Source organism: Limulus polyphemus, unplaced genomic scaffold, assembly GCF_000517525.1.
Source record: "Limulus polyphemus unplaced genomic scaffold, Limulus_polyphemus-2.1.2 Scaffold2739, whole genome shotgun sequence".
Classification (NCBI taxonomy): domain Eukaryota; kingdom Metazoa; phylum Arthropoda; class Merostomata; order Xiphosura; family Limulidae; genus Limulus; species Limulus polyphemus.
Window position 1 is genome coordinate 4,842 of NW_013668349.1, and position 26,186 is coordinate 31,027.

The 26,186-nt window shown below is 30.7% G+C and overlaps 1 protein-coding gene across 1 annotated transcript; it reads left to right on the forward strand.

The window, feature by feature from the left end:
* Positions 1–404: 404 nt before the first annotated feature.
* On the forward strand, positions 405–25,946 carry LOC106467786 (V-type proton ATPase subunit E-like). The gene is made up of 8 exons (XM_013928164.2): positions 405–536; positions 5,862–5,927; positions 8,296–8,405; positions 10,155–10,221; positions 12,050–12,139; positions 14,044–14,207; positions 20,856–20,943; positions 24,714–25,946. Exons 1-8 carry the CDS (start codon positions 405–407, stop codon positions 24,774–24,776), a joined length of 780 nt encoding a protein of 259 aa, XP_013783618.1. The 3' UTR covers positions 24,777–25,946.
* Positions 25,947–26,186: the final 240 nt, after the last annotated feature.

Here is a 26,186-nt window from a genome sequence, read left to right on the forward strand (position 1 = left end):
AACATACCACGTGACACACAAAAATTGATGTTTAGCTGTGTTTTTTTAATATTTACTTTTAAATTAACAAATTGAATAATATATAGTTCTACAATTTGAATTATAATCTACAGTTTGATACCAAACTTATTGACATAAATTCATGAAGTAGTACTACGAGATGACATGGCCTTTCACCTGTGACCTGTATTGAAAAGATTAATCGGTGGCCAGACCTAACTGGGGTTCCATTAATTTTCTTAAGATGATATTGTAGCTGCTATGGCTAGCTGACAACACTCTTGCACCCGTTGAGCAATCAGGGAGAATGAAGACTGCTGCCTATCTTGCTGATATGGGCAGTCCATTTCGAAGTGACTTCTCAGTACATACGCAAAACATATACTTCTATCCTCTCTTTCAGAATGACATCTAGAAGCATCAATGGCTCATACTGCAACACAACTGCCATGGGAATGTCAGGAAAGCTCGGCCTACTCATCAACATCCAGGAAGACTGTGTTGAAGTGATTAATTCTTGGAGAACCATGAGCTTGGTGTGATGCAGACACTTTAGGAGAGTTTTGCAGATGAGGTATAACTGCTTTCACTGCAGGCTTTCTCTTCTGGCTTATTCAAACCTTGTTGCCATGGAAACTACTTCTGTCAGAATAAAACCTTTCTCTCACCCAGGTTTTGCTTTTTTTTTTTTACTACAACTCCACAACTAATGAGTCTGCAGAGATATACTCATTGTTTACTGGTATCATTGTGGGATATGCCTTCCTTTGTAAATTGTGTACATCATTTGAGTAAGAGGTCAAGCTCTCAGTGATACCCCTCTTTTCAGTCTTTAATTTTGCTTATTGGTTAGTTCCATTCTCCACTGAGTTGGGGTTTAAATGCCATTGCAACTTAGTGACAGTCATATCCCACTTGTAGAGGTACTCTTCACTCAAGTTCTCCATTGAGTCAAGTGCTGAACCATCTTAACTCAAGATCATCCAGAATTCAAAGTAGTAACCTGCTAGAAACACTTCAAGAAACAGTCCAGTTCTTCAATGTCCGAAGAAAAAATCTGTTTATTCTCACCTACAGTGATCTGTGGTTGTGGCATAAACCTTTTTTCAGCAGAACTCTCAGCCAACACAAGGCTACAACATCCAGGACATTGTAGGTGTGCTCAAGTAACCCCATGCTTGGATGAACATTGAATTCCTGTTTGTATGGTAGAATGATAAGTTACCATAGTCAGCTTAATATGAGATTTTTCCACAATCATGTTCACACTGACAGCAAGTCTTCCATCACACAGAAGTTTGCAACTACCCAATGAGTCACCATCTTTTGTCTAATTGGTGCCTACTGTCTCTCCTGCTGGTTAAACAGCTTGGTCTGGTAGATGTCATCCACTAGCAGCACATCCAATCTCTTTCAGCTGGTCTTGGGTGACATTAACCAGAGTCAGAGTTGAAGTATCCTAGTCAGTGAATGTTTAGAAGTCACTTAGGTACCACTCCATTCTGTCTCAGAATCACCAGAGACCATGTGTCACCATGACAACTCTGTCTTCTGTGCACTGAGAGCAATTATCAGGGAGAAAATAATTCTGGGTGCACTAGATGCTAGCAGTTTTCCCTCTTGAGTCTGCAGCAGAAGCTTGAATGTAGCCAGGAGAGGAATTCTCCAAGACCTGAACAGTATCTCATACAGTTGTTTACCTTCAATGGTGGACTTTTCTTTTTTTGTAATTTCTTCTAATTGGGAAAGATACCATTTCCTCATTTGAAGATATAAACTTAAAAGTGTAAGAGTCAAGAAGTGCACAGGGAAATGCACTCATCAAGAAAACATAACTCTGCAATTACATATCCTGTGGTCACAGCATTGAAATTTCACCTTACTCTGTGATATTCTCAGGTAAACTTGAGTTACCTTTCACACAGAACCCTGCAGATAACAGGAGGTTATAACAGAAAATGTGTTACAAAGTCTGAATCCTCTAACTGAATAATTGAAATTAAAAGTAATTTCTACTCAAATCAATCTGAGAAAAGTAAACAGAATGTAAGATAAATCTACTGAATATATCTGGGCATAATTTGTCTAGTGGTTATGTGTTTATGTAAGATAATTTCCAAAGTACAAGATCACAGCACTATATACATAATTCCATAAAACCATCCTTTTCAGTGTGCATGCATTACCCAAGTCACTGATGGTTATTCAAATAGAAAAATAAGGGATGATATATCCTCAATGTATTGCATATCCAGCAGTGAAAAAGATCATTGTCCACCTTTAAAAGTGTATTCTATTTTACAGCAGTCTTTCATACTAGGAAATGCATGTGATACCACAGGGGGTGTCCCAGGATAACAGGTAACTAAAGTAAAAGAAACATAGCCTCATTCCTTGACCAACTTTCTGTAGTTGCAACAATACACAGCTAGTAAATTTTTGATAATTCTGTGTGAGCTGCAGATATTCAATGCACTAAATAGAAAAAGCTAGAAATACTCTAGCAATTAAACAATGATGTTCTTACCTCTAATATTTGAATATGCAACTTCACCCTAAAGTATAATGTTGGAGGGTTTTGGCTACTTTCTTTGGAAATATATGACATGCCCTCTTATAGTGTAAGAATATTATATAAAAATGAGACTGCTTTAGAAGTGATAGTTGGGAAGAAGCTTGAAGCCTGATTATTAAGGTGTGGTTAAAAAAGTAGTATTTAAGACTTTTCTGAAAGAATAAAATTTGAATTTAAGAATAAGAAAGCTATTGTAACCTTGTATAAGACTGGTAAGGCCTCATTTAGAATACAATACTCTGTGCAATTTTGACCCTTTTGTTACAATAAAGATCCAATGTTAACATGCTGGATAGAGATAAATTGTCGGAATGAAACCTTGTTTCAGAGGCATAAATTTGGTTCCAAAAGTGAGAGGGTGATGGTGGTTGCTATATGCTCTGCAGAAACAAGCTTTTATGTATCTGTACTATTGTTGAGATGTGAGGTGCAATCCACAGTTAAGGAAATAGTGAGATATTCCTCTAATTAAAGTGAACCTCGTTATTCAAGAACTTTGCAAAAAGAGGATTCAAACTTGTTTACTCTTAAAGTATAGAATTGAATGCTGCTAAATGCAGGTGTTTAACTCTCATTTTACCAGTTGTTTTATACAGTTTACTACCAATGAGATATGCTTATTAAATTAAACTGAGTAATTTTGTTTTTATCTGGTACAACACTTAGCTTAAATAACTGATAAAAGAAAACAAAGTAAAAATTGCTCATGTTATATGAAATTCATAAAGCTGGCACTCCAGCAGTAATTAACAGGACTAATTGTCATATTAATAATATTTTAAAAACTTTTCTGTAACTCGTATGTTGTTATGGACCTTGCAACCAACAAAGAGACCCACAATCAGTTTGGTCCATAAAAAGGTTTGAAAAGCTGATGGACTTGGTATTTCTAGGGTTAGGGCTATTAGTGACTTAATCTACCTATGAATGATCTGTTTGAGTGATGGAATGAAAATGGAGAAAAAAACAGTCTTTGTATTAGTTGTTTCAAGTTCTAGAAGCTCAAATATGGACTTGTTTTGTGTTTTTTCAGAGGTATAAAATTATGCATGGTGCTGATGTTAGCTGATTGTTTTAAACATATTTTGTTAGATATATGTATTTGAATAGATAAATTTAGTTTTAGGTTTTGCTGGTATGTATGCTATTGTATATTTGTTTTGGTAGGTTAAGTGGTGACTTCACTGGTCCAAACGGCCTTTTCTTACTTTCAACTTTCTTGTAGTATAAATGGAATATTGCTGCATGTGTAAGAACGTTTCAATTTAACGTATTTAATTATGATTTGTATGTGTTTGATCCATGAGTATTGAAACTGGATTTATAGGGTTCCATGTGCTTTTTTCTTTCTATGAAACTCTAATTATGTTACTACATTTATGAGAAAGTGTTGATGCTAATTTAAACAGATTTGCTGTCTTTATATTTAAGTTATGGTATATATACTTTTTCCTTTACGTAACAGAATTTGTATCAACATCTTGGAATTACAACTTTTTTTTTTTTTATTCTAATTACCTAGTAATCACCATATTGGTTTCTATCTATCTGCAACTATTCTCTCCCTTTTATTTGCCGGGCTTGTATACTAAAATAGAGGGCGTCTAGAAAAGACTAGAGTTGCCAGGAAAAGTCAAGATCCTTCGAGAATCTTGTGATGTGTTACCAGCGTCATGTGACTTCCGCTGTCATAACAATATATAATTTCCAAAGCTCTTCGTTCTATTCACACATTCTGTTTAGTTGCCTGGTAGCAGTATATCATATAAGCTAATCAAAAATGCGTTAAGTGTCAAAAAAAGGTGTGGCCAAAAAAGGATTGAGTACGTGTGACTCAAAAGAACAGAATCAAATTTGTTGGCCAAACTTTTAGCTTCACTTACAGCATTGATAAGAATTTTACAGCATACATTTATTAGTTATCTAGGCTGCATATTTTATTTTATCCACCATCATGCCCAAAGTTGAACAACAAATGCACCCTGGCTAGCTAATGAATGAATATTTGCTGTAAAATTCTTATCAATGCTATAAGTGTTAGCTATCACTTTGGCTGCTAATTTTGATTTCATTCCTTTAAGTCACACACTTAATCCTTTTTTGGGTGCATCTTTTTTTTACACCCAAGATGTTTTTGATTAGATATCATAACTTTTGGTAAATACACACCAACAAACCACAGCAAGTAAGAAAGTGACACTCGGTAATAACCAACATTAGCTTTAGGATCACAACCCTATTATTCGGAACAAACCTATACTTTACAGAACCAACCAGGCTATTTACAATATATGGTTGTAATTTTCTTCTCTAAAAGTGTTAACTTCCTTTATAGTAATGCCATGGAAACTAGATTAACAGTTTCTTGTTATCATCCACATGCACTCGGTACAGCCATATCAAGCATATTTATTTATGCTAATTGCTTAAGCTAATATTGAGTAATGCTCTTTAATTAGGAGAATTTCATAAAACTTAGTAAATTTGTGCGCAAAAGTTGACAATGAATAATAACTGTCCACCCGTATGATTCTTTTAAAAACTTGAGCTAGAAACTGCTAATCCAGTTGGCTTGGTCTAACCAATACTTGTGTACCTGGATGTGTTTTCACCCTGAAGTTTTGCTTCTCTAAGTTGGCTGTCTTTAATCTGAATGACAAGAAACTAAAAACTAATTTTACTCTTAGATGAAGCTGTAGCAAAACATTTAGACTGATAGCTCACGTGACTTTTTGCACAGCTATGTGTAAAATTTTTGTTAAAATTGAGAGGTTTTTGTTGAATAACTTTTCACATATGACTTATATTTAGACTAAATTGGATACCTAATTATAGGTTGTAAAGACCTATCAGTGTAACAGATTTGAAAAAATTCCATGAAAGTTAAATGTCTTTCTTTCAAATATAGTTTCTGTACTTTTGGTACAAAGAGAAAAAAAAGGAAGATATTCAATCAAAAATTGGAGATGTTATGTCCCGTTTATTTTTTAATGGATAACCTTGTTCAGTAGAGTACATCCACTGAAAGTATGTGATAGTTTGGATTACCACAGTCTGATCTACAGTAAGTGGAAAATTGCTAAACTATCTCTCCTGTTATTAACACAGTGTGTCCTACAGGTTGATTTTGGCTATGTATGAATACCTTAAACATGTACACTATTAAATGTTTTTACACAACTTCCAAAATAATGGCTATTGATTAGTATGTAACTTAACCTTGTAATTTTAGGGAATATGTGATGTTTCTGATGCTATGTGTTTCTTAATTATTATTTTTCTATAGATAGAGCATATGATGGCTTTCATTGAACAGGAAGCAAATGAGAAGGCAGAAGAAATAGATGCAAAGGTATAGTATAGTAAAGTAGTAATAAATTTTGCCAATAACATAAAGTACTTTAGGTGTCTTTATAACATGATACACCATCACAGTTAATTAACAATTATTATTATTCAGTGGACTAACTGGTAACTTGTGTATTTGTGAATTTCTTTTTTGCACCAAAATGTTAAGTTCAATGAAAAAAAAGATGATTAGAGTCTTAATCTATTCTTTGATTTGCTGCAGCAGGCTAGTTTTGTTGGATTCATAGCTCGTTGGTGCTACTTTGAAGAGCAAAGCAAGTAGATTTGATACAATAATACTATATTATCTGAATACACTTTCTAGTTTTATTCCTATTCATTTCCTACTGGTTCTCAAACTCTGTAATATAAAGTTTTATTTTGCAAAATTAGTAGACTTTATTCTAATTTTTATGGGATTTGAATTTAAACTTAAGCTACTTGCAAAATATTCAGAATACTAGGTATTTACTTTGGTTAATTATGAATTTACCTAAAAAATAAAATGAGTTATTGTTATTATTATTATTACTGTTTCCCTTGATTGGTACAAAGCATTTAAGTAGCTTTATAGTTATAAGACACTTAATGCTCCAGTATTGTCATAAACATACTTATAAACATATAAAATAATACTAAAATGTCTGAAAAGAGTACATAGTATTGTTGCAACAGGTGGCCGATCTTGTGTATAATGTGATCCATGGTGTCTGTCTGAAATGCTCAGCAATTACTTTTCATGGTGGGTGGTATAAATATGTCAGAACTTTGGCTCTGAGTGAAACGAGTACAACACAGATAATCTTTTTAAAGTCCATAAATTAACTTAAACTTTTCCTGTCACTGAGAACAGGTACTTTTGCTAGATTAACTTAAACTTTTCCCTTCATTAGGGACAGGAACTTCTGTTTGAAAGTTAATCTTTTGCTCTTTCTAAATTTTCAACAATCCACATGCTTAACATATAGCTTCGAGATGTCCACTATCCCATATATCACTGAACATGTGCATGATGTTTGGGTACTACTGTATATGATACATTAATGTTTGCATGTTAACTTAGTTAGTGTAAAATAATGTTAAATTGAAAATTAATGATTTTAATATTATATATATATATAAAGGTGGTTACAGTTGAAAACATCTTAGAAGATGCGTTTAAAAATAATATTTTAAAGGCTAATGTGACCTCTGATAATATATTTACGTCTGTAACTTACCAAATAAAAGGTATATTTTTATTGGTTGTGCATATTTATGCTTATGCAGGATATATTTCAAGTGCAACACTGCTGTTTTAGTCTTATAATGGTGATGACACAGTAATTTAAAAGTTGTATTAAAAGTAATTTAAAAAAGAACTTTTCCGATGGTCAAAGTAAAAGAATAAAACTTGTTGTTCTGGGCAATATGAAGTGACAACTCTCATTTGAAGACTGGTATTGATGTGTAAAGAGCAACTAAAAAACAATTTAACTTCAAATTTTTGAAAATTTGAGATTATTAAAAATTCTCATATTGAGGGATCATAGATGTTTTTGGGGCTTTCAAATTTGGCTGTTTAAATGTACTTGAAAATTGATAAAAAAAATTTCATTTTGATGCTGTTTTCCATGTGTTTTCACAGATAATATACTGCTTAAACTTAATGCATTTGGCAAGTTTGATGCTTTACGTTTTAGGCATAGTAATAAAAATATTTTAATGGAAACATTATTGCTAACATTCATATAACTATCTATAGACCTCTATTTCAACTAAAAAAGCATATGACATCAGCTGAAACTTATAATATTATGCAATCAGTTTATGTATTGTAATATAATTATTTGAAAATCACTTTAAAAGCAATAATTAACAGTTATGATCTACTCCTACCACTGTGTAACTTGGAAGAATAATATATACATTTTTATATGAGCATCAAGCTGAAAGTGTGTTAAAAGGAATGTGTGATTTAGATGTATTTTGATGTAATAGGTCTTGTAAAGGTATACAGAAATGAATAAAAATATTGTCTAATCACTAATACAACAAACAGATTGTCCATTTTAACATCTTTCAATTGTAAGCTACCTGCTATACATTTATTGATTAGACTATGCATAGAGGTAAAAAGTCAGTATTCATTAAATTGACTAAACTATTTCTTCCAAGAAACATGTATATTAAGAGCATATATCCACAAATTCTTCAAATATCAAGTTCATATTTTAGCAAGAAATCTGAAATCAGTATAATGTGGTGTTAAAAAGTTTGCAACATCAATCAGTACCTGATCATTTTAAGAAAACAAATGTTTTGTTTTGATCACTGTAATAATATTTTGAATAAAATCACAGAACTTCCAGTACTGCTTTGATCATTTTTAGGCAGAGGAAGAATTTAATATTGAAAAGGGTCGTCTTGTTCAAGATCAGCGAGTTAAAATAATGCAGTACTATGAGAAGAAGGAAAAGCAAATAGAACTACAGAAGAAAATGTAAGCTATAGGAAGGTGAAATGTTTCACGCTGTTTTGGCATTTATTAAATAACTGATTATATTCCATAAATATTAAAAATAGATGGTATATCCGTACTTCTAAGAATGGTTTATGTTGTGAAACTGTGCCTTAATGATCGTTATGTATGCAATACTTAGTTTTTAGTGTTGCTTTGCTTACAGTACTAATATCTTTAAAAGAAATATAGTATTTGTGAAAAGCAATTTTCAAACAATAGTTTGTTTGTTCATAAGCTCATTTAAAAACAGTGTTCTTTATGCATTATTGTCAGCAATGATTTTAACAAATAATTTGTTACCTCTGCTACTAAAGGTGGACAGATGTTTTCACCACTATGTGTTTGTCAAGATTTCTCAAATGGCCGAATGGATTTGGATGAAAGTTGGTATATATTTGGAATATGACCCAACTTAGAAGTGATTAGTTTTTGGAGGGTCAAGGTCATGAAAAAAAACCCTACCTGTTAACATGTGACTGATTTTCACACTATTTTTGGTCTTTAATTCAGTCAAAAATGATTGAATTTTGATCAAACTTGGTGGACATACGTAGAATATTATTCCTCATTGTCTTACCAAAAATGGTCCATGTTTGTTGATAACAACAGACATACGGACACATTTTTGTATTTTTTGAGAGCCAAATATGATCAATGCTGTATGGTGGAGGTATGTGCTCTACTGAGCATACATACTTTAGTTTTTTTATTTATTTACTTGCATTTATTTCATAAGTATTATAGTTTGTCATAATTTTATGCTTGTAGTCATGATGTGAATGATAGAGGAATAGTAAATATTATATTATTTGTAACATTTAAGTATGAGATGTGTTTTTATTTACTTTGTTTTCTTTGGCATTTTTAATTTAAAACTGAGCCATAAGTTAGAATACCACAACCTCTTGTTGATTGGTTCTGTCAGATTTTAACACAAGTTTATTAGCAAGATCACCTTAGAACTCCAGTTTATTTACTGCTGTTTACTTCTTGCCATATGTGCATGTTATGTCACCAGGTGTTAGAAACTGAATATATCTGATCACGTTTTTTCATAAATATTGAGAACGTATGATTGTCACCTATGTGCATAAATATTTCAAAGTTGTGCATCTATTATAGTTGTATGTTTTATACAAAAAGTGTGACAAGATAAAAGTTTTAATGGACACTTTTTGCAATCCTATATTTTCTTTTTGTGGAGTCTTGAATAAATTGATAATTTTGTCTTAGAAGTAAATACCCTTGAAATAAAAATGTTAGGCGAAACAGAGCTTGAAACTATGCATTCTATAAACTACTGAAAACCTACACTAACCATTTTGTTTAAAGCAAGATGTATATAGCTTCGATGTGTTTGATGCACCTGCTAATGTACTGTTACTAATAATCCACTCTTTAAGAGTTGCAATATAGAATCAAGCAATACTTTCTTAATTGTTTCTTTTCCATTTGGTTACAATATGTTAACCATTAAATACTCAATCTATATGAGCACTTAATTTTCCTATGCTTGTTCAAGACATTGCAAATGAAGAAAAATTTCTTAAAATGTTTTTGAAGAAACACTTAATTCTCCATTACTTTCCAATTATGGTCATTAGAGGAAATGCATCTAATTAAGACATAACGGATTGGAACTATTATTTATGTGGGATCCATATGAACTCCACATTGTTACTTAGTTTAAACTAGGCTGGACTTTAACAATTCTGTTTTTATCCTCAGTCAGAGTTCTAACATGTTGAACCAAGCTAGACTGAAAGTACTGAAGGCTAGAGAGGATCACATCAGGGTTTGTACTTTTTGTCTCCCTTGTATAATAGGATAAAACTAGAAGTATAAGACGTTGATTAAAATGAACATGCATCTGTATGTTTAAACACACATTTTACAGAGAGTACATCTTAAGTGGAGATTAAGAATGAAAAGTTAAACGTTCATTAAACATTTAATTGTCTTGCCCAGAGTGGACATTGGTAAGAATAATGTGTAGTTTTATAAATGTGGTATTGTACAGGGAGACTAGATGAATGTATTGTTCTTAATATTCAAATGTTGAAATGTATTGCATTTACTCTTTAGAACATTTAGCCTCTTAATTAGCCAGTGGTAAGTTTATAAAACTACAGAAATGTAACAAAGCGATACCAAGTTAAATCTTCATTATAATTATTACCTTATCTTTCAGTTACTTGTAGATGAATAAGGAAGTCATGTTTCTTTGTTTGGCTGAAACATTGAGTTTATCATGAACTTAATACAAATAAGTACACAACAAATTAAGTTTAATTGAAGTAGAGTTCAGTGATATCACTGAACTTGTTCAAGAAACAGGATATGAACTATTTAGTGTATTTGAATGAATTTTTTGTTAATCGGCAATTAAAACATTCTTTAGAATAATAAAGAATTGTTAACTAATTTTGGTCACACAAGAATGACTTTTTCCACTTCATATGGGAGTTGTGAAAAGATTTGCTCATTATGAATGTCAGTTTTATATTATTTTAGTGTCACAGAATATGCATGTAGTTTTTAATATTTTGTAATGAGAGAGATTGTTTGAATAAATTTTTTTTTTTTCCAAACTCTAATTTTGGTGGTTTTTTATTGCCCACTTTTCTCAGAAGTATTTAGTTTATACATTTTAGGAAAACAATATTTTTTAGAGATGACAGATATTAAAAAACAATATTAAGGTGACTTGTATTAAACACAACAGATGTTTCACTCATGTAGCAGTGAACAAGGACTCAGTTTGAGTCACTTTTGACAGAATTAAATCTAATATATGATATTAAAATTTAAATCGGTTTTAGATTCTTGGTTCCTAAGATCCACTCGAAATTATTTAAAATCTTGCTTGTACTCTGAGAGTAGCTAGCATAATGTATCAATTTTTATGGTTGTAGTTATAAGCATAGTGATGTTACTTTAGCATTATGCATATTATTAATCAAATAAATTATCAGAACCCACTTAAAGATATGTTAGGGTGATTATAATTCTCATATCTTTTGATTTTGTTTTATATTGAGACTTTTTTTTTTCCAAAATACCAAAACAATATTATTAGCTGGCACAAACTACCTAGAGAAAATAACTAAGAAGAAAAGTTGAATTTTATCAAAAACTGTTAAAGAATTAACATTGTTACTTTTTTTTTCAAATAAATTTTAGTAAAATTAAGTCATGATATTGGTCTCATTCTTAAAATCTACCATAAAACCATAATAGTTACTTGGATAAGCATCACAATATATTGTTCAAACTTAATTACACCTTCCACTTTTGTCATTTTGTGAGAAGGTAATAAGGAAACCAGATGGATTGATGCAATTGATAATAATGTTCCATTACAAATTCTGAATATTAATTATTCACTGAAATGAGTTGTAGAAGTAGTCTTGTTAAAGAAAAATAATAACTAATATAACTATTATTATTTCCTGTAGATGTTGGAACAGTAATAAATGCCTTAGTAGAACTACAAGATATTGAGATATTCAACTGGATATTTAGGGTTATTTCCATTCTTGTAATGCAGATCTGTTATTAACCCAGAGACTTATGAATACACAATAAACATTATTTCATAACTAGTAGTTTTTGTTTGTTAGATTGTTTTGGATGAGGCCAGGAGACGTCTAGAAGATTTAACAAGAGACCAGAGTCAGTATCAAAAGATCCTTCACAAATTGATTGTTCAGGTAAAAAACAATATTTTTTGTCATGAAATATTCTTTGGTTAACTACTCTGTGTAAAGCAATAGTTGCAGCTCTTGGATATCTTAAGGACCAAATACCAGTTCTATTTTCTTAAATTTTTACAAGTTTTATTATTCACTTTAACTACCTGTTTGTTTTCAAAACAACTAAAATTTTCTGCACTTCTTAACATTGTTAAGGTGTAGGTAACAAATGTAATTTCTAAAGCATTAGAAACAAATTATATCAAAATCAAATTCAGATTACTTACTAAAAAAATTGTACAAGATAGTATTTCATAAATACGTTACTGGAAGTTTTGAATATTTTATGTATGGCAAACGTACTTTAAGATACTTTTAGTGAATTTTGCAGCTGTTAATTTTTTTTTTGATTTCAGTTGTCAATATCTATGGTTGATACAACCAGAAAGTTTTGCTTGACAGATGATTTTGATAATACAGCTTTTGTAATGATGGTGTGAGCATTAAAAATGTGCATGGTTGTACTCAGTTTACTATGATTAGCTGGCACAAACTATCTAGATAAAATAGCTAAGAAGAAAAGTTGAATTTTATCAAAAACTGTTAAAGAATTAACATTGTTACATTTTTGTATAGTAAACTGTGTGCATAAGAGAACTTACTTTGTATTTTATCTTTCAAAATCTAGGATTAAGATCAAAATGAAAGATTTTAATTGTATATTTTGTTTACACTTGTACTTTTCTGCTCCTGCATAACAATTGAATAGATTGTATGAATCTACATTGCTTACAGTTCTCATGTTTTGTTCACCTTGCAGTAGCATAGACTGAAAAAAGAAGTATTATTCCTATTAGATAACAAATCTTATCCTATGACCAACTACAGTTTTTGGGTTATATCCGCTTCCTTCAGAGAACGATAGAGAATTTTATATGTATTACCTCTAGTAGACAGCTTGTTGTAGATTTTGTTCATATGCATTATAGTGAAAGTGTAAGAAGCTATCTAGCTTTTCAACTAGTTTTAACATTCCTATATCAGTGATAAGAACAATTATACTACAAAACTACAGTTTATAATAGCTCATATGTTTCTTATTATGGCAAAGAAGTTATTTATATGTGATGTGGCCATAGAGCATAAATAAAATTTATGACAGAATAACTTAACAGATTGTGGTTACCATGTTTTTAAGTAAAGGGTGAACCATGTTCATGAAGAGCTACATGTAAGAGAACCAAAGAAATTTGTCTTTGACTTCAATCCAGTGTTATCCAATTGAAATTATACAAACTTAAATCCATTTTTCAGCTAATCACTAACTTCACAATTCTACTAATGGTCTGTAGTTTGCATTTAGTTTCATAGTGAATAAAAACAGTTTGCAATATAATTGGACATTTGTATTTTATAAAATTGATTAAAACCCTATAATCCGAACACTTTCGAAAGGTGGAACTTTCTTCTTCAGGGGCGAACTGGGAATGATGGTGTAATCGATTGAGTGATATATAAAGGGAGTTTAGTGACGTCATGAAGTTCATCTGGTTTTCCAGAAAATGTTTATTCTATTTCATTTCTATCAAGACTTCTTGAACCTATGTATTTTTCTAACATCATGAATGCATCTTATAAAATGCATTCACTAGGTCTTGCAGTTGTAAGAAAATTTATGGTTAATTACCATAAAGTAATTTTAATATTACTGTTATGAAAATTAAGGAGAAATTATTACTAACAGAACTGATATATAGTAAAAGAAAAAATTATCTAATTACATAGTTTTTTTTATAGTTTAGAAATGGTATTGGAAATGTTGGAAACTGCTCAAAATAATGCATTAGTTTACCCTTGACTTTATGCATTATTAATGTTATGTGCATAACATTTAATATTTCCTTTCTTACTATTATCTACAGGCACTGCTACAGATGTTAGAAAAAGAAGTAATCATTTGGTGCCGTCAGCAAGATTTCATAGTAGTTCAGAATAGTGTGACACCAGCTTTAGAGGAATATCGTAAGACTACTGGCATGGACTGCAAAGTTGTTGTAGATCCTGAAAATGTTCTCCCTTCTGACATGTAAGTGCTTAAAGAAGTTCCAGTTTCATTTTTTTATATTGGAACTTGAGAATTAAACATTTATGTTCAGGATTTTTCAGTACCTATGTTCAAGATACATAAAGTGTAGGTTATTAAAAGATCCCCAAAGTATATTGTGATAATCAGTATTTATCACATAAGATTACTCCTATTGCAAAATTTATATATTTACATTGCAAAAAAAGGAATTAAAAATATACATATTTTTATTTTCATAATTTTGTGCCAGAAAAGTGTAGAAATGGTTATACAACAGTTATCTAGTTAACTTTAGGAATAAAAATTCAAAAAATGTTAAACTTTTGTTTTGTACTGTCTCTTTATGACTGCCGTGAGTTACGTGTGTGCATGTATGTTTACCAATAAACTATACTACTGTTATAATATGCTTAGTGTTAGGCATCAGTGGTTGTAGTGTCAATTATATTTAACACCAATATTAAACAAAATCTCTGCTGACAAAGATCATTTTGTCTACTTACTGGTTGACTAGGGATTATTTAGCATAGGTTTCAACATTGCATGATGTGTGCCATCGATCTATGTACAGTGTGTTGCAATTAATGCTTTTTTCCAGAAAATAGTGTAAAATGATTTTACAACATTATACAGTGGTTATCTAGTTACTTTTGTTTTGGTATTGTCTGAAGCCATATCAACTGCCTTTTTTTTTCTTTTTATGACTACCATGGCTTATGTGGGTATTTACTAATGGACTATGATGAGTAAGAGAGAAAATTAGGTATATTAAGTTTATGGAGGGATTATAAGCTATTTGTGGTTGGTTAGATAGATTGAACTTTTGTTAGAGGTGGGTATTGCCAGAAATTTTGTATTGCAAGCTATTGTGATATTTGTAATTGTATTGCAATCTATTGTGACATTTGTAATTGTATTACAAGCTATTGTGATATTTGTAACTGTATTGCACGCTATTGTGATATTTGTAATTGTATTGCAGTCAATTGTGATATTTGTAAAATATTTGCATAATGAGGTCATTTTGTCTACTCACTTATTGGTCATTCAGGGATCGTTTAGCTTAAGTTGCATCATTGGCAGATTATATGATGTATGTCATCAACCTATGTAAAGCTTGATCCACTCAGAAAGTGCCATACAATGTGGATTACTGTTAGAATATAATGCTTAGTGTTAGGGCATTAAGTATTGTTTTGCCAATTATATTTAACAGCAAGATTTTGATAGCTGAGCCTTGATGCTATGATAGGCAAGTTGAAACCACTCCTGTTGTTTGGTGACTGCTTAAGAAAATTATAGCCTAATATAGGGATCATTTAAATATATTGTGCCACAAATTAAATACACTCAGAGTCATTACAAGTTTATCTTACATGAGAAAATAATGTCAACACTGTCTCAAACCTTAAGCTTGTTTATATTTTTTCGTGATTGTATTTTCACATCAAGCTACCTATCTTGTTTCAATAATTTTTGAAGATCCCTATTCTCCCTTTTTGAATTAACAGTTTTTACTAGTATTGTTTCTTTATTTTTATTTTTTGTGTCCATTATGGACATAAATCTGTATAATAACAATAATTTCCTATTTGAAACAGTCTAGTTTAATGAAATACATAGTTGGTGTATGATGCTCTCTTAGGAAACAGTGACAGGCTTTGAATTGGCTTCATGCAGATTGGATGGCTGTTGCTCCTGACATCATTGATAGTGGTACTGCATTTATGATCACTATGATGTATGGTGATCAGCATAACACATGTTATGTATATATGCATGTAAAACCTATATATATCTACTATATTTATACCCTATATGGGGAGTCTGTAAATACTGGATTGGAGGGACTACTGAACTCTACTGGAATGGTGTATGGTCTGGATTTTGTAACTGCAAGAGTTTTATGCATGGATGTACATACAATGCATGTTGGCTAGTGAGTGTATGTATGTGTATATATAAGAAGTATAGCTTCAAAACTATTATATCAATTACATATAACTTCAAAACTCTATTAAAAAAAAACTTCGCACATTCCGGTCATTATCCAAAATTCATAAGAGATTGCCTGTGGTAACAGCACCCAAAAGATGGTTTCTCATCTGCTTTTTGAATTTTGTGTGATAGAAAAGAGAAAGAAAAAAGGTTGCATCATAAGCAAAAATAGTGTGAACTTAATACAGCATATCCAAACCTTAGATGAAAAATAATTAATTGTAATATTACATAGAAAATTAAAGCAAAAAAGAAAATGGAAACAATGCAGCTACAAAACAGACATGTACCACCTGATTACACCATAAGGTGGGTAGTTATGCAATGTGCCCTGAATTTTGACAAAAGTAAGACCCAAATTGCATTGGTGATACACCATCTACCCAGTTTAACCTCAGTTATGCAGGCCTCACATTTTTAATAATAAAATTAAAATAAATAAAAAATAAAGAGCAGATGTGAGTGCTCTAACTTAGTGTTGGTAATTTATATCTTTACTATTTTGAGAATTAATTTATAAATAATTTTTCCAATCCAGAATTATTTTCTCTAACTTATACAAATATTGATGATTTAATTAGCATCAATAATCCATTAATAAGTAATTATATCAGTAATATTTATCCTACAGTTTTACAAACGGAAAACACTTCTATATCAAATACTGAAGTACATTATTTAGATTTAGATATTAAGATAAATAATAATTTCTGTAATCTTAATACTTATGATAAAAGAAATGATTTTAAATTTCAAATTTTTGGACTTCCCTCGCCAAACAGTAGTGTACCAAATAATGCCATACATTCACAGCTACTCAGGTGTTGTAGAATTTGTAACAATGAACAGTTCCTAATTTCCAACATTAATATATTACTGAATAACTTTATTTTTAATGGATTTAATAAGAACTCCAATTAAATATTTTAAATGATTCTGTGATAAATATACAAAATATGTATGTACATTTTAAAATAGTAGTATAACGAAATCATAATAAACACAATAAGTAATAATTTTTGTAAGGGAAATGATTGGAATTACATATTTGGACTGTATCTTGTATAGGTGTATTAATGTAGATGTATCACTTTCCCTACATAAGACCTGCTACTATGTAATTCTTATAGAACATTTGAAGATCTTGACAGTATTGTGGAAGGGTGGAGGATGGGAGCTATACTAACAATTTAGGTTGGGCTTGTATAGTAATACCTTAACGTCATGGTATTTATGTCTAAACATCATTATGTGGGCTGGAATGCCAACTTCAAGGATAGTTTTACTGTCTCTCCCATTGATGTATGTATTCGATTTATTTATTTCTTCTTAAGTTTTTGTTGTTTGTTTTGAGCAACCACCTTCCCACATCTGGCTGGAGGCAGCAAAAGGTGGCAAAGATGTGGGATTTTGTGGGCTAGAGCATTCACATCTTCTGTTTTTTTTCTTTATTATTTATTTATTATTATTATTAAGAATGTGAGGCCTGCGAAACTAAGGTTGAACTGGATAGACGGTGTACCCCAATGCAATTTGGGTCTTACTTCTGCCAGTACCTCAAAAATCAGGGCACATTGCATAAGAACCCACCTTATGGTATGTGCCCAGGTGGTACAACTTCATTTTGTGCTGCATTGTTTCTATTTTCTTTTTGCTTTCATTTGCTATGTAATATTATAATTAATTATATATGCAAGTTGTAAAGCTGTGTATATAGATAGCCATATGAAATTTTCAAGTTGAATAGATGCATGCATATATATATTCAATGCAAGTATAAGACTATGTGTCATAATATAATAGGATATATATACAAGTAAGCATTTTTAATATTTCTTATAGTTATATTCCTTCTCTTCACTGGCCATAATAAGGCCTGTCATGGTTTTGCTGCAAATGGCCAGATTTCCTCTTAGTGACATTCTGCACAACTTACAAGGTCAAAAACATGTTAATTAACAATTATGAACTGATTATATTAATATATCTTTCTCCCCTCCTTTTCTCATGGAGTTTGGGTCACAACATTTCTGTGACTCCAAACTCTGTTGGGCAGTCACTGCTGCATACTTTATCTGAAACTAAATATTTTATAAGTAATATAGTTGCAAACTTTTTGCCTCACTTTTACTTAGAATTGCCATCTCCTGCTTGCATGATTCTTGCCACTTTTTATAGTCAGCTTCAAGGATGGCTACTATATCTGCAGTATCTATAGAACTGGCAACCACACAGTGTTGGCTAAAATTTGACATTTACCATCGGCCACCACCATGATTGCTGATTCGATGCTCAAAACTGAGATTGGTGCTATCTTTTAAACTACAGCTTGAAACTTTCTGTTGTGGCTGAGACATCCTAAATTTTTGTGTATTATTTTAGACATTTGTGTGACATGGCTGAAAAACTGTGATCCTGTCAGCAACCTTGTGTCCGAAAGGACGGGAACCCTATATGTAAACAACTGATACGTGACATCAATACAGTTGCAAAAATAAGTTAATTGCTATGGTTCACATGTCATGTCTGCCATATAAACATTAAATTACATACACGGCTCCCACACAGCTATATACATATGCATGTAGTAGATAATGAGGCTTTACATAAGCCACAGACTACATTAAAATGATTTGGTGTCAATGGTTTTACAGCTGCTGTTTTTTGCTAGGTAGTAAAATGAACTTTAAAACTACCCTACACAATGTGCAATGATGCATTTAGTAATATTTCCCAGGTTATATTACAATACTCGCAGAACAATATTAAATATGGAACAAATGAGCAATCCCTATTATGAACCGTGGTATGTTCATGATAGCACATTGTATTCTCTGTATATGTTATATTATGTTGTAAATTGAGTATTTAAAATAAACAAGAATCCAGTAAAGTACTAACAACAACCTACCAAAAACTATGGTCAACTTTCATTGAGACTTTGAGTGCAAAAGTATTAAATTTCTTTTTTATTTGTTAAAAAAATTTCTCAGTGAGGTATGCATACAAACTGCACGTGTTTCACGAAATTAATTTTTCTTTTACTATAAATTAAACTATGCAGTTTTCAGGTAATTTGTCATTGCATAGCTTAGTTGTTAGATATGGTTCAAAGAACAAGCAATAAAACAACAAAATTAAATAAAAACTGTTACGAGCATGAGGCTGTTAAGGATAAGTAATTGTAATTTTGTTACAATCTGCAGTCACTCAAGAAATAAAAAGAAAGGGTAAGTTAGATTTATGTAGTATTTTTTGTGGTGGCTACAAGGTCAATAAAATCGACCAAACCTGTATAGTTTTAAGTAAAAGAAAATTACAGATAAAGTAAAAAGTTTCACAAAAAAACTATCTATTTAGGAGGTTTTAGAGGTTATGCAGTTATAATTTGAAAACTGTATGATGAAAAGTATTTTTAATCTTGGCATGAAAATCATCTTATACACATATTAGTCAGAGTCTGAATTCATAAATTCACAGAAAAATGTTTAGTAAGAATACCTTGTTAAAAACAAATCTGCTTTTTTTGCATAGAAAATACTTGTTTGCTAAAAGCTTACCAAATTTTGTGAAGATGCACGTACTACATCAAACGTTGTATGTGTGGTTACATGGTGGTTGCAAAGCTGGTCAGAATGGCCAAGCTTGTATAGAGAGGGTTAATAGATTACAGAAGCTAAGACTTGTACAAATATCAAACCAACTTGTATACTTTTTTGAAAAAACACATTTGATATTATTTGGAAAGTCTGTATAAAGTTTCATGCAATTAGATTTAGTAATTGCATTCATTTTTATGATCTTTGGGTGCATCAGATTTATGCTGTAAGAGCTAAATGATGATTACCTTACTGCAGTCATGATCAATGTCATAAATAGTACCACCTAGATTTTTGTGTAGAGCAAGGATGAATGAAATATTTCACGCGAGTTTTTAATCTCATTCTTTTGTGTTTTTATTACTTTAATTCACTCCCTGTTTTTGCCATAAATATAGTCCGAAACCAATGACTTTGTTCTTTTTTGTTTATTTCGTGGTAGCTTTTTCACTTTGTCTTATTCTATGGTTATTTTAGAATTAACTGGAACTTTGGGAAAGATACTTTGTGTTTAATGATGTGGCATTTTTTGTTTCACATAATTTGGTTATTCTATTCCTTGTATCTGCTTTGGTACTGTCTTTGGATATTTATGAAAAATGCCCAAGATCTGTTACCAAATCGTTGTTTGTGAAGATTCTTTTAATTATGCAATCTTGCTACAATTTCCAAGTGCCATGAGAATTTAGTTAGTTCCTATTTATTTAGGTGATATCACTATTTAAGCAGTAATGTAATGTAGTATGACTTAAACTATATTTTTGATATTAATATTTAATGTTACTGTTCTTTGTTTTTTTTTAATGACATACTATAAATGGATGTTAATGTTTTTGTATCAGATTAAGTCTAAGCTTAATATTTTATGTGGACTACAGGAGAACTTAGATTTGTTATAATGCATCATAAGAATAATTTCTTAGAAGTTATAATTTGACTATTGAAAAAAGTATGAAGTGTTAAATTTTAGATTTGTTTCTTGAACTGGTCACTGCAACATGTTCATCAGATGGTTCTAAGTGAGGTCTAAGTTTTTACTTCATTCTTGTAGGTGTGGAGGGGTAGAATTAATTGCTCAAAAAGGAAAAATCAAAATCAGCAACACACTGGAGAAAAGACTGGAAATGATTAGTCAACAGGCAAGTTTAGTAATTTGTTATTATTCATAAAAATATATAGAATCTAAAGTACATGTAGTTTTGGGTGTGAAGTATACAATACTTGTACTTTTTTTTACACCAAATCTATCATATTTTATTCTTATGTAGTAGTTTGAGTTGTTAAAACATGTCTTATCAGCAGACATTAGTGGGATAACCCTTTATCTCAGTTGGTGGAGCACTCACCTGGCATACGACAGATCTTCGATTCAAAGCTAATGCAACAAAATATGTTGCTAAAATTTATTACATTGAAATGAATCAATATTTCAATCACTTTTTGTCTATTTATGAAATTGAACAAAGTTGGGAATGATAATTACTTAATCACAATAAGCTAGAAAATGAAAAACATTAATTACTTATGCTTTAGGCCTCTTAATGGAAGGTAATTAGGCTTAGCATAACTAATAATTGGGAAATACACCAGAAATTGAAGAATTGCAGATATCTAAGGATTAGTTTTTAAGACTTTGAGGGGTAAACAAAATTGTGTTATGAGCTTATTTGCATTGAATGTTTGGAGAATAAGGACTGTAAAACTGCAGTAGTTAATCTGGTGAGTTATAATATTGGCTTATGAGTTGTTTTTTTGTATGTCAGGTACTAGAATTGTTTTTTTTATTATTCCTATTGTTTAAACTGTAACTTAACTCTTTCAGCACGGGCTTGGTCCCTGGGACCAACCTCATAAACATTTTGTGCTTGTTATAGTTTTCATACTATAACTTTTAAATTAGTAAGCGGATGTTAATAAAATTTGGTAGATTATCAATAAACTTTACAATGCTTTCATATACAAAATATCAAATATACTATTAAGTCTTAAGGTTTGTTAAGCACTGTTTTTTTTCTTTTTGCATCTTGCCTATCCAACATGCAAAGTAATTTACATTTTAGGATTACAAATACTTTTATGCATCAGAAAATTTTCAAATTTCACATACAAAATCTTAATAATGTCCAGATAGTTATCAAATGATTCTTAAGAAAAAAACTTTATATTTTATCTGTTTTTTCACTAATGAATCACTGTAGGGGTTCAGTAGATTTGACTGATCTCATAACCACCATAAAAATTTCATAAATTAATATAAATTATGCCTTTTTTGTTCTAGAATAACTACAGATAATAACACGAAAACACAAATGTTTAGACTAAATAGCTTAATTCTCATAACATTATACTATATAAATGTATAATGTTATACATTATATATTTATAAATCTATATATACATGACTTATTATATCTTATATTAATATAGATTTATAATTTTTAGTATATTGACCTTTCAGCCATCCATGGCTAACAATACAGAAGTTACAATAATGCAGTGCATGTGCACTCATGTTACCGTATCTAATTATATAAAACTGACCTTTAGTCTTTACAAAGTGACCTGTCTTGGCTGTGCTTTAATGGACTAGTATTTTGTAAAATAGTCACATTTCAATTATTATACATTATATATGTATATAGATTATTACTATTTACAAATAAGTTCTTGAACTTGTTTTTCTTAAAACATAGAACAGTAAGTAAAGAAGTGAAGCAAACAATTCTCTTCTAATTACGACCTTTGTACTCGGTTGCTGCTTGTCGTAGGTTGCCGAGCCTTATAAAATTTCACACATGGAGGATGTGAAATGAAATAATGTTTTAGGATTTAATAATACATTTGAAATAACCAACAAAATCGGAGTACTATATCGATACCATAAAATTCCACTATAATTTATCAAGTGTAATAACTAATCTGTATTTGGGTCTAAAAAAATATGAAATTTAGAGCAGACTAAAGCCTCACCTTACCAGCTTGAAGATTTATATCGAAAGAATGAGGTGATGTCGTAATATTTTGAAATGGCTGAGAAAGCCACTAGGGGGACATTCTGATCTTTCGATTGGTTATTCACATGTCATAGAAAGAAGTAACTGTATTTAAGGGAGTGTTTCCAAAAATGGAAAGAGGTGAGCAGGGGCCACTATTTGATTCAGTACATGAGCGATATCTTGGCAAGAACAAAAGATAAGAGCTTCTTATTTTGTGTAATAGCTTGTTAATATTGGTAATTTGAGTTCCTAATTTTTACAAAGCTATAGACTTGGTATTTTGACATCATAAACATCAAATTTGAACCAGTGCTGCAATCAGCATACCACATGATACACAAAAATTGATGTTTATCTGTGTTTTTTAATATTTACTTTTAAATTAAGAAATTAAATAATATGTAATACTAAAACTTGAATTATAATCTACAATTTGATACAAAACTTATTGACATAAATTCATAAAATACTTGTTCAATAAAATTTTGAATGCGAGTCAACAAACTCGATGATATGGCCTATGACGTGTGGAAAGGGTTAAAAGGAACTGGATATAGATGTTTGTAAGTACAAGCAGAAATACTAGTGGTGCAAAAGCATCAGCAGAGTAATATATGTTGAATTTTTCATGCAGTTACTCAATAGGAAGTTTTTATCCTTTTAAGAATTTTTTATTGTGGTTTTTGTTTAAGTGAAAATTTGTCTAAATGAGAATGAAACCAACATCTGGGTTGCAAGTCACAAAAACTGGTCATGATATGGGTTTAAATAAATTAAACAGCAAAAATGAACATAAAACGTTGAATTGTAGTACAATAAAATGGCTCAAAAAAGACTAAATGTTTAGGCTATGCTGCCATCATCAAGAGTAAGAATTAAAATTACCTTCAATTTACATAAACCTACATTATACCTTCAGCACCATCTCAACCTAGAATGGATGGGTTTAGTTTCATGTCATGTTTCATTTTGCAAATCTCAGCATTAAAGCTGAGTTTCCTAGTGATTATCATGCCCGACTAAGTCCACAGTTTCATGGTTTGCATCCCATTACTGCTTCACACTGGGCTGTGGATCACTGTAAAGTGATAGTCAGATTTTACTATCCAGTCAGTCAAGAGATATAGTCTATTTTTAATTTGCATGTTAACTGTAAAACAAATAAAGAATATCAAAATTGAAGAAAATGTATGTGGTAAATTTGGTTGGAAAACTGAATCGCTTCAAACTTTCTTTTGGAATAAAAGGAGTATAAAGGTATGTGTATCTACTCACAACACCTTGCCAATATTTTCTGTTTTGTATTTCTTTTTTATATAGTTCCATGGTTATGAGAACATGATTCTCATGTAATATTATTTTATTTTGAGGATTTTTTAGTGATTGCTCATGGGCTGTATATCCAGCTCACAAGTAAATCCAAAGTCCAAAATTTAGGAGAGAAAAAAAAGATTTGAATCCTTTCCTACTGGTATAGTCACAATCTCTGCAAAACACTTAGAACCCAACATGACCATAGATTTGGTACTGTTTGTAGGAGGAAGTAAAAACAGGTAACTTTAGAGCTGCTCTGAATGAAATGCATAATTTTTGAAAGTGACTTTTCATGGATAGCATTGACAAAGCCGTTTTATTTAAATAGCAAACAATAAAATAACTGATTCATCAATGAGACATTTATCATTAAAACCTAAGTTTTTCCAACAGAGAAAACAAACAGAACATCAGTCTTTTCAATTACCTATCATGTATCTTCTATCATTTAACATCATGATCTGTTTAGTTGGTTGCTTTTACAGAATTTAGAAAACTAAAGTAGTGGCAGTGAAGCTGGTTTACGAGTGATCTATACCTTTTAAATGTTTCCAGTGTGAGTGAGTTTTAACTCATCATTTCTTTTCTTTTATTTTTAGCTCTTGCCAGATATAAGAACAGCTCTATTTGGAAACAACCCAAGTCGAAGATTTATGGACTAGTTGGTGCCAATACCAAAAAAATGAATATTTTTATAGTAATTTCAGCAACTGCCTCATGCTGTTATAAATGAATGGAAATACTGTTATTGATTAAGTTTGTTTTATCATGTGATGTCATCTTTATCATACGATTCTAGATAATTGTATTGTAAAGATGTGCACTGAATCTTTCTAACTTAGCTTTCTGTTTTTAATGTTTAAAAACATATTGCCAAAGGCTTGAGTACAAAACTAATACTTTTGTTACATTGTTATAGTTTGATAAAATATAGTTAATTTTATTGATAAACTTGCAAGTAAGAGAGGAAGCCCAAACAATACACAACTTTCATTTTTATTTGAGATTTTAAGATATATTTAAATAAAAATGTTACTACTTGAAAAATTCCAAGATTTATGAAACCTTTTAGTACATAATAATAATTTCATATTACAAATTAATAAAGCATTTTAGGAGCTGTGCATGATATATTTTGTAATATTTGTGGATATAGAAATTGTGTACAGTTTATATCTTCTTACATACAATGTATTTTATTATAAACTTTACAGCTTGATTTTCTTTTCTTGAAGTTGGGGTAAATTTTTGTATAGTTGAGATACACCCGATTGTCTGAATGTTTTATGATTAAGCAAAATATTGAACTTATCCCAAAAAGCCAATCAAACTGGATACTGAAGAGAATCATTAAGAATTTATTAGCTGTTCAAAATTAAACTTTTTAAGGTGCTTTCAAATTTAGGTAGTTGGGTATAGAATTAAATCTTTAGATGTGCATTAATGCTTGTCATTGAACTTTGCAATAATTTGAAATGTAATTACATATAGAAAGAAATAGCAACAAAAAAAAGAAGTTAGAAGACTTAACCAATTCACATAGTAAACCATCTAAAACCATTTCTAAGTAACTAGAAACTAATAGAACACTGTAATTTTTAAACACCTAAAATTGAAGAGAAAGTGTTTAATATGTAATATTTTGGAATATGTTTAAGCCAGTGGTTCCTAACCTTTTCACCACCATGGACCCCTTTTATTATAATTTTTTTTCATCATGGACCCCATGTTTTTGAAAGATTCTGTCTACCCAACAAACTGCTTGTATTAGGTAATAATTAGTTTTCCCATTTTTCACAATCAAATAAAAGACGTATATAACGAGCGTGCAACTAAAAAAAACAGCAGTATTAAAAAACTTACTTGTTTAATGAGATGGTATAACCTTTGTGGATCCCAATGTTGGGAACCACTGGTATAGGGTGTTATCACATGATGTATATTCTTAATACACAAAATCAAATATAACAATGGTTTTGAATGCTGCAATGGTATTGTTTAACAAATATGTAAACAGAACAGCTCAATGTGTATATGTGTGTGTGTATATATATATATATATATATATATAT

Coding starts and splice junctions, on each gene's coding strand:
- LOC106467786 (XM_013928164.2), top strand. CDS start 405: ATGACATCTAGAAGCATCAATGGCTCATACTGCAACACAACTGCCATG. Junction 5,928..8,295: donor CAGAAGAAATAGATGCAAAG/GTATAGTATAGT, acceptor GATCATTTTTAG/GCAGAGGAAGAATTTAATAT. Junction 14,208..20,855: donor AATGTTCTCCCTTCTGACAT/GTAAGTGCTTAA, acceptor TCATTCTTGTAG/GTGTGGAGGGGTAGAATTAA.